At 47.0% G+C, this 15031-nt stretch overlaps 1 protein-coding gene across 4 annotated transcripts in view; it reads left to right on the top strand.

Moving 5' to 3' along the window:
• Positions 1-15031, top strand: part of SAMD10 (sterile alpha motif domain containing 10) — a 70917-nt gene that overhangs the window by 42865 nt on the left and 13021 nt on the right. Inside the window, exons 3-5 of one of the 4 annotated variants that reach the window (XM_087891002.1) lie at positions 1271-1439; positions 4554-4694; positions 8523-12896. In XM_087891002.1, coding sequence (XP_087747128.1) covers positions 1271-1439; positions 4554-4694; positions 8523-8632 — 420 coding nt within the window. In that variant the 3' untranslated portion in view covers positions 8633-12896. The other 3 variants (XM_087891004.1, XM_087891001.1, XM_087891003.1) reach the window with 3 other exon arrangements.

Below are 15031 nucleotides of genomic sequence, written 5' to 3'. Positions count from 1 at the left end.
CAGATTAACCAAATTGGAAGGGACCTTGGAGGTCATCTAGTCCAACCCCCTGCTCAAGCAGGAAACCCTAAGCCATTTCTGACAGGTGGCAGTCGGGTCTCTTCTTGAAAGCTTCCAGGGATGAAGCTCCCACAACTTCTGAAGCAACTTTTGTTCCATGGGTTGATTGTTCTCACTGTCAGAAAATTTCTCCTTATTTCCAGGTTGAATCTCTCCTTGTTCAGTCTCCATCCATTATTCCTTGTCTGGCCTTCACGTGCTTTGGAAAATAGATTTGCAAAACAAACGAACACACTAAAAATTATTCAAACTTTGCATCTAATGCAAATATGGCTAGTTCCTCTGGCATGGATTGTTCCAGTTCCAAGTAAAACAACCCACCAGAGTAACAAAATAACAGAATAATAGAGAGTTGGAAGGGACCTTGGAGGTCATCTAGTCCAACCCCCTGCTCAAGCAGGAAACCCTAAACCATTTCAAACAAACGGTTGTCCAATCTCCTCTTCAAAACCTCCGGTGTTGGAGCATTCACAACTTGCTGACTTTAAAAAAAAAAAAGTTTTATTCAGGAATAAATTGGTGCATAAATGTTCTATTTGGGAATAAACATTGGTGCATAAATGTTCTATTTGGGAATAAACATTGGTGCATAAATGTTCTATTCAGGAATAAACATTGGTGCATAAATGTTCTATTCAGGAATAAACATTGGTGCATAAATGTTCTATTCAGGAATAAAAAGTGGTGCATACATGTTCTATTTAGGAATAAACATTGGTGCATAAATGTTCTATTCAGGAATAAACATTGGTGCATAAATGTTCTATTTAGGAATAAACATTGGTGCATAAATGTTCTATTCAGGAATAAACATTGGTGCATAAATGTTCTATTTAGGAATAAACATTGGTGCATAAATGTTCTATTCAGGAATAAACATTGGTGCATAAATGTTCTATTTAGGAATAAACATTGGTGCATAAATGTTCTATTCAGGAATAAACATTGGTGCATAAATGTTCTATTCAGGAATAAAAAGTGGTGCATAAATGTTCTATTCAGTAATAAACATTGGTGCATAAATGTTCTATTTAGGAATAAACATTGGTGCATAAGTGTTCTATTCAAGAATAAACATTGGTGCATAAATGTTCCGTTTAGGAATAAACATTGGTGCCAAATTCTTCAAAACTCCAGTTTTGTAACGCTGCAAATTCTATGCTCCGTAATGCCCTTCTTTGCTTTTTTCTTCCTTCCTTGATTGTATTAGAGCCGGACTTATGAACACTACGGGATCTACCACACCAGTCCTACCTTAGGGAGCCTTACCAAGCCGGTGGTGCTATGGACTCAGCAGGATGTCTGCAAATGGCTGAAGAAGCATTGCCCACACAATTATCTCATCTACGTGGAGGCCTTCTCACACCACGCCATCACAGGTATGCATCCGTCAGGGCAAGGGGTGGGTTCTAAAATTTTTTACCACCGGTTCTCTGGGCGTGGCTTATTTTGTGGGCCTGGCGGGTAATGTGACTGGGTGGGCGTGTTTTTTTTTTTTTTTACTTTTAAAAGCATTATTTCTACAACCTTAAGAGGTTGCAGGAAAAAATGCTTTTAGAAGCCTCTGACGAGCAGGCAAGTCATCTAGGATCGCCAGAGGCTTTTAAAGGGATTTTTTTTTCCTACAACCTCCTTGGCTGAAGAGATTGCAGGAAAACATGCTTTTAGAAGCTTCTGACAATCAGGCAAATCTGCTGGGATCGCCAGAGGCTTTTAAAGGGATTTTTTTTCCTTCAGCCAACCTCCTTGGCTGAAGAGGTTGCAGAAAAAATGTTTTCAGAAGCCTCTGAAGATCCCAGCTGAGCCGTGCGATCATCAGAGGCTTTTTTTTTTTTACTTTTAAAAGCATTTTTTCAGCCGAAGAGGTTGTAGAAAAAATGCTTTTAAAAGTTTTTTTTTTAAAAAAAGCCTCTGATGAGGTGGGTGGGGTAAGCAAGCGGCAACCGGGCTGGGGACCGGTTCGGGGCCGTGGCCAGCCAATGTTATTACTGGTTCTCCGAACTACTAAAATTTTTTACTACCGGTTCTTGCGAACCGGTGCGAACCGGGAGCAACCCACCACTGGGTTCGTTGAAGAATAGCACAGCCATGGACAATAAATAGGTCCTGTGATCCTTGGCCAGGATATAGATCAAGATACAGATTAACAGAGTTGGAAGGGACCTTGTAGGTCATTTAGTCCAACCCCCTGCCCAAGCAGGAGACTCTACACCAGGGATGGCAAACCTTTTCGGCACCAATTGCCGAAAAGGGAGCACGTACACCCTCGTCTGGGCCACAACCCGGAAGAGGAGCTACCCAGGATGCATGTGTGCACCTGAAAATTAACTTCCGGTTTCCAGCGTACGCATGGGCGCCGGCCAGCTAGTCTTCCAGGTTTCTGGTGTCCATGCGTGCACGACAATTAGCTGGCTGGCGCACATGCTCACGCAGGAAAACGGAAGAGCAGCACTTCCAGTTTTTGGCACTGCCGCACGCACGAAAGCCGGCTGATCCTCGCGTGCACATGCGTGCCAGAAACCCAGAAAAGGAACGGGCGATGCCGCACATGCCAGGAGACATGGCTCCGTGTTCAGGTACACGTGCCACAGATTCGCCATCACGGCTCTACACCATTTCTAACAGATGGCAGTCCAGTCTCTTCTTGAAAGCTTCCGGTGATGAAGCTCCCACAACTTCCGAAGGCAACTTCTGTTCCATGGGTTGATTGTTTCTCACTGTCAGAAAATTTCTCCTTATTTCCAGGTTGAATCTCTCCTTCTTCAGTTTCTATCCATTGTTCCTTCTTCTGGCCTCCAGGATGATTGTAGTTCAGTTTGTTTTGTTTCTGACTTTCCCATTTTATTTTCATTGGCTGGTTGGTTGGTTTTCATTCATTCAGTTAGGATGGCCCAGAATTAAATATAGTTTATCCTCTATCTTCCCCACTCTGTGTGTTTCCAGAATGGCAGGAAAACAAATATAGCAGGAGATGAGAAATCAATATGGAAGGTTATCTTTGGGTGAGGCGTAATGCCTTTGTTGCATATGTCTGTGTGTGAGTGGCTCTTTTATTATCATTTCTTAAAACTTTTGCCCCCCCCCCCCGCATTCACGAAGAATGAGAGCTTCATTGCCCCAGGGGCCACAATCATAAACCCCTAATGGAACCACTCACTCGATTTCTTCTGCTGGAAATAAAGAAAGCTTCTCTAATTGGACACAGAGGAAGTGGAAAAACGGGAGATGTTATAAGGCCGCTGTGCCGACGGCCCCTAGCGACGAGAAGCGAGGCATGATGGGAAACTCCAGTGTCTTCCTTGGGGGGATGCGCAGGAGATTGCCCCTCCGTCTGCCAAGGCGGTCCCACAAAATGAGTTTGGATGGAAGATAAAAGCTGGCCTTAGAATAATCTGGCTTTAGGAAATGAATTCCTACAAGAAGTCATCCGTCTGGACAGAGTTGCTCTGTGGGAGGGAACAAAGGGCTATCAAGAACGAGCCGTTGAAGCCAAGGGTGAAATCCAGCAGGTTCTGATAGATTCGGGCGAACCGGTAGCGGAAATTTTGAGTAGTTTGGAGAACCAGCAAATACCACCTCTGGCTGGCCCCCAAGTGGGGTGGGAATGGAGATTTTGCAGTATCCTTCCCTCAGGAGTGAGAAGGGAATGGGGATTTTGCAGTATCCTTCCCTTGGAGTGGGGTGGGAATGGAGATTTTGCAGTATCCTTCCCCTGCCACGCCCACAGAACCGGTAGTAAAAAAAATTGGATTTCACCACTGGTTGAACCGCCTCCAAAGAGACCCCCACATTTGCTTTTCAAAACACAGATAAGCCTCGGCTTACCACAGTTCATTTCGTGACCGTTCCGAGTTGCAAAGGCACCGAAAAAAGTGACTTTTTTTTTTCAGACGTACCACCATTGCAGCGTCCCCATGGTCGCTTGATCAAACACTGCGATCAAGCAAACTATGCATTGGAATGTTGCTTAGAAGTGTACATGTAAATTGATGAAAATAAATAAATCAAAGTGTTCTGGGGATTGGCCCACTCAGTCAGCTTTCATGGCTAAGGCGGGACTAGAACTCACTGTCCCCTGGGGATTGGCCCAAAGTCACCCAGCTGGCTTTCAGGCCTAAAGCGGGACTAGAACTTCCAGTCTCCTGGTGATTGGTCCAAAGTCATCCAGCCAGATTTCATGGCTAAGGTGGGACTAGAACTCACTCTCTCCTGGTGATTGGCCCAAAGTCATCCAGCCGGCTTTCATGGCTAAGGCAGGACTAGAACTCACCGTCTCCTGGGGATTGGCCCAAAGTCACCCAGCTGGTTTTCATGCCTAAGGCGGGACTAGAACTTCCAGTCTCCTGAGGATTGGCCCAAAATCACCCAGCCGGCTTTCTTGTCTAAGGCAGAACTAGAACTCACAGCCTTATCGACTACACCAAACAAGAGCTTTCTTTGAGCAGGGTGGAAGAGTTGTGTGAAGAGCCATTCTTTTGCTTCCTTTTTGGCAGGCCGGGCCCTCTTGCGGTTGAACGGGGAGAAGCTGCAGCGTATGGGGATTATCCAGGAATCTCAGCGACAGGAAGTGCTCCAACAGGTGCTGCAGCTTCAGGTGCGGGAGGAAGTCCGCAACTTACAGCTTCTCAGTCAAGGTAGGACAACCAGAAAGAGATGTCTGACTTCAGGCCCACCTTTAAAATCATCAGGGCTAAAAGCAGTTAATGGCATTGCTCCCTTACCATGCATCGGGCAGAAATTCAACAGATGGAGCTAATAATCCTGCCATTCCCTGCCCTGATTAGTTGCGACCATGGCTTCTCATTTTCCCCAGATGTTGCAAAGCGCATTCTTTCTCTCCCCTTTTACCTGCCTGGTTTATTTTAGGTTTACATTTTTGTAAATCTTCAGTGGCATGAATAATCCACTCACACACAACCAGGTAAAGTCCTGGGAATCCACATATTGTCCATTTGCCAAGGCTGAGAAACATTGACTTAGAAAACAAAACTGCTGAACTAGACGAGTCAGGTAGCCCAGGGGTGTCAAACTCAAGGCCCACGGGCCAAATCCGGCCTGCGGGGTGCTTAAATCTGCCCTGTAGGGCTGCCCTGGAAATAACAAAGGACCTGGCCCGTCGTGTCTCTGCCAGCGAAAACGGAGCTCGGGAGGGTCGCACGTGTCCCTCCCGGGCTCTGTTTTCGCTGACAGAAGCTTTTTCTGACCTAAGCTTCCTTAGAAAGTATAAAGCACAATCTTAGTCCCGCAAAACCTCTTTTATTTATACGACTGTAAATTACTTTCATTTACAGTCCGCAAGGCTTGATAAACAGTCTTTCAGAGGACGGTTATCAACACCCACCTTATCTCCCGTGGAACGCCGCCCAATGCCCGGTGCATTCTCACAGGGAGGGCCTTCTCCGGGTGCCGTCGGCTAGACAATGTCGGCTGGTGGCCCCTAGGGGTAGAACTTTCTCTGTGGGCGCGCCAACTCTTTGGAATGGGGCTTCGGTTGGCTCCTGACCTTCGCACCTTCTGCCGTGAATTAAAAACATGGCTGTTCACATCGCCCAGCCTGGACTGAGGGGGTTTTGATTATTTTAATGGGTTTTAATCTATGTTTACATTATATATTTATACATTTATTTATTTATTTATTTGTTTATTTATTTATTATATTTCTATACCGCCTTTCTCCCGTAGGACTCAAGGTGGTGTACAGTCAAGAAAAATATAGACACACAAACATCATAAAATTGCTAATTAAAATTATTACTTAGTTTGGTCAATTAAATAAAACCCAGAATTAGATGACATTTAAAAAATCATTCACATGTTCATATGTTTAGCCCCGCCTGTTGGAACATCAGGGTCTTGAGGGTATTTTATGTATGCATACTTATGTATTTTATATTTTATTGGGTTTGTTTTTATTTGTTGTGAGCCGCCCTGAGTCCTACGGAGATAGGGCGGCATACAAATTAAATTAAATTAAATTAAATTAAATTAAATTAAAATAAATAAATAAATAAATAAATAAATAAATAAATAAATAAATAAATAAATAAATAAATAAATAAATAATTTCCAGATGCAGGGCAAGGCCAAACTTGGCACAGAGTCACAAACAGAATTTTCAAATCTTGAATCAGCCAGATGAACTAATTGCTTCCTGCAAAAGCTCACGTCCCTTTCGCTCTTCTTTTATATCTTATGGGAAGGGCCAATCATCTCCAAGCCTTACTCCCAAGTCGACCCTGTTTTCTTCATTGTTCTTGTTGTCTGGCAGCTCTGCGGATGCGCACACTGGGAACAGGCTCCCGCTGTTCTTCTGCCTCACTGCTGTCAGACTCTGGAGGCTGCACATAACTATCAGATGGCCTTGGCCCCCTCTCTGCCTCCGATACAGAGCACTCGTCTGAGCTTTTACCAGCCCCCAGGACTGGCCCAAGTACCTCCCCAGCCTCCTCACTGTCCGACTCTGCTGCCAGCTCCATTGGCCGCTGGCGGGCCACAACAGAGGGTTCCAGGAGTCTGTCCCAGCTGAAAACGGAGATCGGGAGTCCGTTTTCACTGGCAGAGCATTTGAGCCACCACAGGTGCCCCCGACACGAGTGACGTCAACCATGCCCACCCTGGCCACACACACCCGAGGCCCCCCCCCAAGGTCAAACACAGCCCTGATGTGGCCCTCAATGAAATTGAGTTTGACACCCCGAGGTAGCCGATCCAGCTGAGCATAACGTATCTATCTACAGAATTCATGGGGAGGTTTGGGATGGGAGTTGCGTAACAGGTAGCAACTCGCTAAAGCAGTCCCTAAAAGAGAACAGGAGAGAAGAAAGAATGGTATTTTCGTAGGAGGGGCTTCCCCAACGCAGCGTCCTCCAGATGTGGTTGGACTTAATAAAGTCTTTGAGTTGAGCTTGACTTGAGTCGATAAGAGTTTTCTTAACAGCACCACAGAAGTGGTTGGCCATGCCCACCCCCGCTTCCCGGGTGGGTCTTTGACTTCCCAATCTGAACTGGGAATTTCCTCATGGTCTCCTGTCCAAGCTGATTGGGATTTCCTTGTGGTCTCCTGTCCAAAGGCAAACCACATCTAACTTGAAAGCGGGCAATCCCTTCATCCTTCGCGAACTATAACACTGTGGGAAAACCAGCCCCATTGAAAAGTTAGGGGCAGCTGCCCTACACTTTTCTCTCTTTAACTCTGCTGCCTTCTCTGTTTCTCTGCTCCACCTCCGTCTCTCCCTCCTTTGCTCCTTGTCCTCCCCCATTTTTCCTTCCTGTTCCCCCACTCCTCGGCGTCTGCTCCCCACATTTCTGCTTCGGTTTGGCTGGTCCCCCCATTGCCTCAGCATCGATCTCCTTCTTCAAAGTTCTTTGGCCGCCCAGCTCGGAAAGCTCACCGGATGGAGCTGTGCGTCACCAAGGGGAGAAGTACGATAGTGGACTTCGTTTCCCAGAATTCCTCAGGCCGCACGCCCTTGCAGGGAACCCTGGGAGTTGAAAATCGATACTCGTCGGGCCAATCCTCCAGGTTGGGAAAGCTGGTCCAGGACCTCAGAGAGCTCCTGTTTAACTTCCTTGGCCAAGTACATTTAGTCCTCGACTTACAACACTTCGTTTACTGACCGTTCCAAGTTGCAACGGCCCTGGAAAAAAAGGGACTGACGACTGTTGTTCACACTTACGACCGTTGCAGCATTCCCACGCGGTCCCACGATTTACATTCGGATACATTCGGCTACTGACTCGTATTTATGACGTGGTTGCAATGTCCTGGGCTGGGATGTCACGCGGATCCCCTTTTGCGACCTCCTGACAAGCAAAGTCCACGGAGAAGCCAGATCCGCTTAACAACTTATCGCTACTGATTTAACAACGTGCGGCGATTCACTTAACAGCCGTGGCAAGAAAAGTCGTGAAACGGGGGCAAAATACTCCCTTAACGAAATTCCTGGCTTAACGCAACGTACGTCCCAGGCTCCATCGTGGTTGTAAGTCGAGGACTACCTGTACCCCATTCCTGCAGGAATGGCCGGCCCGAGGAAGATCTATCCCACAGCTGACCTGTCGTTTTGCTTCTGCCCCCTAACGTTGCAAGGAATACGGTGTCCCACACACCCCCACCCCTCGTGTGTCTCTTTTGCATGCCTTGGTCTGTCGCTGCAGCTTCTTCTGTACTTATTCCTTTTGTTCTTCTTTTTTCCACCTTAACCCCCCACCCCTGTCCTCCCACCCCCACCCCCCGTCTCCCTGTCCAGCCTCTTTTGGAAGTATCTCCTAACCCCTCCTGACGTATCCCTGAGCTGTTCGTTGTGCCGGATGGTACGGACTCGTGCGCATGGCCAGCTCAGTCGCATGCTGGGGAGTTTAGAACCGGGACCGACTCCAGAAACTGTCTCCTTTGGGGTGTATGGTGTGCTCCCAATCTCCTCCCCTCCCTCCTCTCTTTTAACCCCTCCTTGTCCATGTAGAGACCAGCTCTCCTCTGGTTGAGAAATCCCGACCCGCCAACACTCCATCCTCAGGACTAATCAAGTACAAGTTGGCGACGTCCGATTGCAGCGTGAAATTTTCCCCTTGAGCAAATGTTGGCTTGCCGGAAGGAACTTCTCAGGATGTCCCTCTGGGAGGACACCCAAGCCTTGGCCAAGCAACCGAGTTTGCAAATAACCCGGGATTCACATTGTAACTCCGATCTCTGAGCTGGGCAGAGATCGGCTTTCCCAGACTGATCGAGGAGTGGATCCCAACAGGCAGAGAGACTTGAGCCCCCTGGCAAAGGGGGCACTGGGTTCAAAATCAGCATTTTACGACGGACGAGTGCAATCAGGTGAACCAGTTCCAGCCTGGACCTCCTTCTCCAATCGGATCTGAGCGCCGAAGTTGTTTTTTAAAAAAACCGGCCAGTTGGCAAACGTTGCAAAGAGGCGATCTTGGACCACGATGCTCCCACTTCCTTATTATGGAGGATATAAGAGAGATGAGCCCGGAATGCTTCATGTTGCTACTCTGTGAGAAACAGATGCATTGGGGGGGGGGGTTTGGGGGGTTGGGAGGGGGGGTGGAATGGGGGAAGGGGTGTCCATTCCACCATTGGATGGATCCTGGAAAAGTGTGTGTGTCCCAATGTGATTTCCCTACACATATAAATATTCATTCATTTCAGGGAGAGAAGCCGAATGGTGACAAAGGGGAAAGGGGGAAAGCCGGAAATCAGAGGGGATCTCCCTGCCAAACAAGGAGAATAATTAGAGAGGGGAGGCAGGTGGATGAGGATCAGCAAGCCCAGGTTTCAGGGCTACAAAAGATGGCTTGATGTGCCTCCTTCACACTTTTGGGGGATAATATGCGAAGGATCTGGGATCAGTCATCAGTAACAGAGTTGGAAGGGACCTTGGAGGTCATTTAGTCCAACCCCCTGCTCACGCAGGAGACTTATACTAGGCATTCGAACTGCCGAACTGCCGACCTTTCTCATCGACAAGCTCAGTGTCTTAGCCACTGAGCCACCTTTGAAGGATCAGGACTAGCATGGCTGCTTAACATGTGATGAACTGCGGAGTCAATCCCCCGATGCTTTTAAATAAAAGGATTAAATTGCAGGGAATAGGGAACAATCTCGGCCCCAAATCACGGTAGGGCTGAAGACCACGAGAGAGAGAACGGCTGCATTCACAAGACACAACGATCCCGATCAGTTCAAAATGCCAGAGGCTGTTCTGCCCCAGCTACGGACCCCAAAGAACGCAGCACACACACAAAGTCCGTTCAAACCTTGGTTTGCTAAATAAATCAGTCTTTTACAACAACGGCTGTTAATTAACTATATTAACAGCCGCCAAGAATTCAAAGAATAATAACTGAAAGCTTACTGTGGTTGGCAGAATGCCCAGAAGCAATTTGCAGGAAGCTGATAAGATAAGCAAGACAAGACACGAAGGTATGTGAACAAAGTTGTTCCCTGCAAATTGGTTCAGTTGGTGTTCCTCCTTAAATAGGCTATAAGGGAGTGGCCAATTAACCCCAAGCCTTACTCACGAGGAGACCTCCTCCTGAGGAGCCACTCCTGCCTTTTGGCAGCTCTGCGCGCCCGTGCATCAAGAAGAGGCTCCTCCTCTTCTTCCTCTTCACTTAGGAGCTTCTGGAGGTTCTGAAGGCCCTGGTTGAATCTCCGCCTCTGGCACCACATCTTCTCCAGCCTCCTCATTGTCCGACTCGAGCGCCAGCTGCACAGGCTGCTGAAACAACACCACACCAGCCTCCTCGCTGTCTGAATCAGCTACTAGCTGCACAGGCCGCGTACGGGCCACAACAGAGGCTGAATTTCCACTGAAGGCTAGGATTGGTTGGGAATAACCTCAGTTAGGTCATTTGGTGGTTAAACTGCAAATCCACTCTACCTGAGCATACGATGGTTCAGTGTATTGTGAGAATCATATAAATAGAATAGAATAACAGAGTTGGAAGGGACTTATCTGGGCAGCATCTCCTGCCTCCTTCTAAGGTCTTTCTCACACACCATAATAAGAGTATGATGTCTAGGAGTAGACATTGTAAGTGTAAGTAGTCCTCGACTTACGACCACAACTGAGCCCAATATTTCTGTTGCTGAGCGAGACAGTTGTGAAGAGAATTTTGCCCCATTGTACGACCTTCCTTGCCACAGGTGTTAAGCGAACCACTCTGCAGTTGTTAAGTTAGTAACACGGTTGTTAAGTGAATCTGGCTTCCCCGTTGACTTTGCTGGTCAGAAGGTCACAGAATGAACCCGGGACACTGCAACCGTCATAAGTATGAGTCAGTTGCCATGCATCTGACTTTTGATCACGTGACCACGGGGATGCCCTAATGGTTGTAAGTGTGAAACACAGTCGCCAGTCACTTTTTTCAAGGCCATTGTAACTTTGAACGGTCGCTAAATGAACTGTTGTAAGTGGAGGACCACCTATAGTAGAACTGTTGGGTGGGCTTCTGCCTCAGTTCTCCAAAACAATCCTGTCACCTATCTTTTTCCTTCTGCACTCACACCAGCCCAAATGTATGCGCACTGCTGGGATAAAACATACGTTTTATGATTAATTAATCATAATTAATTAATTAATTAATTTAGTGATTAATTCCTTATGCAGACACCTACAGGTAGTCAATCAATCAGAATAGAGCTGGAAGGGACCTTGGAGGTCTTCTAGTCCAGCTCTCTGCTCAAGCAGGAGGCCCTATATCAGTGATGGCAAACCTATGGCACACATGCCAAGGTGGCATGCGTAGGCATATCAGTGGGCATGCTAGCTCAGCTCTGGCGTGCATGTGTGCGCCGGCCACCTGATTTTCGGGCCTTCTGGGCCCACCAGAAGTAGGGAAACGGGCTGTTTCCTGCCTCCAGAGGGCCTGGGAGGGTGGGTGGGGAAGGCCCATTTTTCTTTCTCACCTGGCTCCAGATCCTCTCTATGCATCTGGGGAGGGCGAAAACAGCCTTCCCCATCCCCTCAGAGGCCCTCCGGAGGCCTGAAACGGCCCATTTCCCAACTCCCGGTTGGACAGGAAGTGACTTTTTTGCTGTCCCCAGCCTCCAGAGACCCCTAGAGAGACTCCTTGAGAGTCTCTGGAGGCTGGAGACACCAAAAAACGTCACTTCCTGTCCAACCGGGAGTTGGGAAATGGGCTGTTTCAGGCCTTCAGAGGGCCTTGGAAGGGGTGGGGAAGGCTGTTTTCGCCCTCCCCAGATGCATAGAGAGGATCTGGAGCCAGGTGAGAAAGAAAAACGGGGCTACCGGGCCATCGCGTGCCAGGAGCGGGGGAGGAGGTGGGGTTGTGCGCGCATGTGCAGGGTGGGACGCATAGAATTATGGGTGTGGGCACGCGCCGCGCGCGAACCTCCCCCACTCCCCCCTCCTGGCACCCGATGGCAAAAAGATTACCCATCACTGCCCTATATCATTTCAGACAAATGGCTGTCCAGTCTCTTCTTAAAAACCTCCAGTGATGGAGCCCCCACAATTTCTGGGGGCAAGCCATTTTCCACTAGGAAGTTTCTCCTCAATTCCAGGTTGCTTCTCTCCTTGATTAGTTTCCATCTATTGTTTCTAAGTCCTCATATTTACGATGGCTGCCGTATCCTGTGGTTACGTGATCGATGGGGAAGCCAGATTCGCGTAACAACCGTGTTCGCTAACGGAACGACCGCAGCGTTTCGCTTAACAACCCGTGGCGAGAAAGAAAGGTTGTAAAACGGGGCAAAGCTCCCTTAACAACGGTCTCGCTTAGCCACGGAAAATGTGGGCTCAATTCTGGTCGTACGTCGAGGGCTACCTGTACAGGTGCACACACCCTAAAAGGCGAGGGCTTGGGTGGACCAATCTGAAGAAAAGTTGGGAAATGGTTTGAGTCTCAAAGAAAATTTCTTGAACCTCCCCCCTGTTGCTTTTGAGGTTTTTGAGTTACGAGGGGCTTCCTCTGTGCATGTATACACCCCACAAAGGTAACCCCGGTTTAAATAAGAAGTCCATAATGCCAGGAAATGCAGATTTGGCAGAGAAAGCGAGGAAGATCTCGTCACGTCTGCAAAGGACCGTTTCCAGAATCTTTCAAAAGAGGCCACAACGATAAAATTGTAGTGAAGTGTAGGCATCTCAAGTGTATGTTGTCTTGTTTGTGTAAAAGTGAGTGTCATTTGGGGGGGTGGGAGGGCAAGCCGCTGCGGGAAGAAAGGGAAAAGGAGCTGGATTTGTTCCTGGAATTGGGGGCTTAAAAAAAAAAAATGAAGCACTTTTTTTGTTCATTTGGTTGATTTTTTGTACTTGACACTAATATAAATAATTAAAAGAAACTGTTCTTTAAAATGTAAAGCACCGTTGTGTCCTCCCAGCTGTTCTTTGAAACATTTGTTGTATTAAGTCTTTTTTTTTGAAAAATATTTTTTAATTTTTTTTCCAACATAAAATGTATCTTTCAAGAGCGAAGTTTCGATCCGGTCATAGATAGGTACAATCGCTTAAATTTTAAAAAGCTCCATTCACAATTTCCCATTACATCTTTTAAAATTAAAGATCAGAACATAATTTTTTTTTAACATAAATTCTAATATCTTAATCAGAACCATTCTATTATATCACCACCAATTTAATTTCCAAAAAAAAAAATGCTTAATTCATTTTTATATCCATTTATAAATTCAATTATATCTGGTTCTTTCCCAAGCTCCCTTCATTACACCTTTTAGCATCAATATCAAAACATAAAGTTTAAAAAATATTCTAATCTCTTAATCTGATTATTTACCTTCAATTTTATCACCACACATCTTAGTTTCAAGTTGACTACAGCTCTATTTTTTATTTCAATTTATAAGTCAAAATTCTATCCATATTTCTTAATCTCTAGACCCCTTCATCAAATCTTTAAATCTTAGACTTTATCAATTTACCTTTAATTTTACACATTCCATATTACACCAAATGTTGTATTAAGTCTTGACTACTGCAGTGGGAATCTATGCGGGATCATCCCTAGGAGCTTTATTTCTAGGGTATTTCTGGGGAATGGCACAAACAGAAACTGTTGGATGTTCGTGATCCAGAGTATAGGTAGTCCTCAATTTATAACCATTCGTTTAGTGACAGTTCAAAGTTACAACAGTACTGGAAAAAGTGACTTATGACCATTTTTTTTGCACTTACGACCATAAGTATCCCCACAGTCACGTGATCAAAATTTGGGCGCTTGGCATGTATTTATGACTGTTGCACAGTCCCAGGGGTCATCTGATCACCATTTGCACCAGTGGTGGGATTCAGCTGGTTCTGTCCGGATCGCACGAACCGGTAGCGGCGACTGCAGGAGGCTCCGCCCACCCACCCAGACGTAATGTGAGACTACTGCGCATGTGCAGAGGTGGCACGTGCGAGCGAAGCGAGTGAGTACACGCGCTCAAATTTGCGAACCAGTAAGGAAGGTAAGTGAATCCCACCTCTGATTTGCACCCTTCCCCGTCGACTTCCGACAAGCAAAGTCAATGTGGGAAGCCAGATTCGCTTAACGACTGTATGATTCGCTTAACAACTGGAGCGATTCGCTTAACAACTGTGGCAAAAAAAGGTTGTCAAATGGAGCAAAACTCACCTGCTTAGAATTCAAAATTTTGGGCTCAGTTGTGGTCGTAAGTTGAGGACTACCTGTACTGCAGGTGGGCCCGTTACTGCACTGACGTCTGGCCTACACACAATGGGTCAGTCTCGGACATGGATAGTACCTATTGGTGATTCATTAAAGCAGCCGCATCTCTTTCCAGGAAAATATCGTTTCCAGACCAGGCCTGGAATTACACGGCTAATTTAATGAGATCCCAACCTGTCTGTATTCGCACTCCGGCACACTCCAAATTTTCCCCATCCTATCACAATGCTATACGGGGGATGTCCTTTTTTCCCTCTAAGGAGACTCATTGTTTCATGAGGCTAAAAGAAAAATTAAAAGAAACTGGACAGTCCCGTCTCTGAAATGATATAGGGCAGTGTTGGTGAATCTTTTCGGCACTGAGTTCTGAAATAGGGGGGGGGGGCGCGGGAGTGCCAGAAACCGGACAAGCAGCTGCCCAGAGCGCATGTGCGTGCTGTGAAGATGTTCTTTCAGTTTCCGGCATGCGCATACCCACTGGCCACCTGGTCTTCTGGTTTCTGGCACGAACGCGCGCGCGAAGACCAGCTGGCTGGTGCACATGCACACAATGGAAAACAGAAGATCATCTTCCTGGTACGCGCATGTACACCGGACTGCTGCTTTTCCTGTTTCTGCCGCTCCCACGTGCGTGAAAACCAGCTGTCTGGCGTGCTGGAATCCGAAAGAACAATGGGCGATGGCTCGCGTGCCCGGAGAGATGGCTCTACGTGCCACTTCCGGCACACGTGCCATAGGTTTCGCCATCACGGTTATACTGTGTTTCCCCGAAAATAAGACCCTGTCTTATATTTTTTTTTAACCCTGA

The sequence above is a fragment of the Pantherophis guttatus genome, chromosome 3 (genome assembly GCF_059756535.1).
Source record: "Pantherophis guttatus breed Tessera chromosome 3, ASM5975653v1, whole genome shotgun sequence".
NCBI classification, from domain to species: Eukaryota; Metazoa; Chordata; class Lepidosauria; order Squamata; family Colubridae; genus Pantherophis; species Pantherophis guttatus.
The sequence above is the reverse complement of the archived record's forward strand: the minus strand, read 5'-3'. Positions and strand labels throughout refer to the sequence as shown.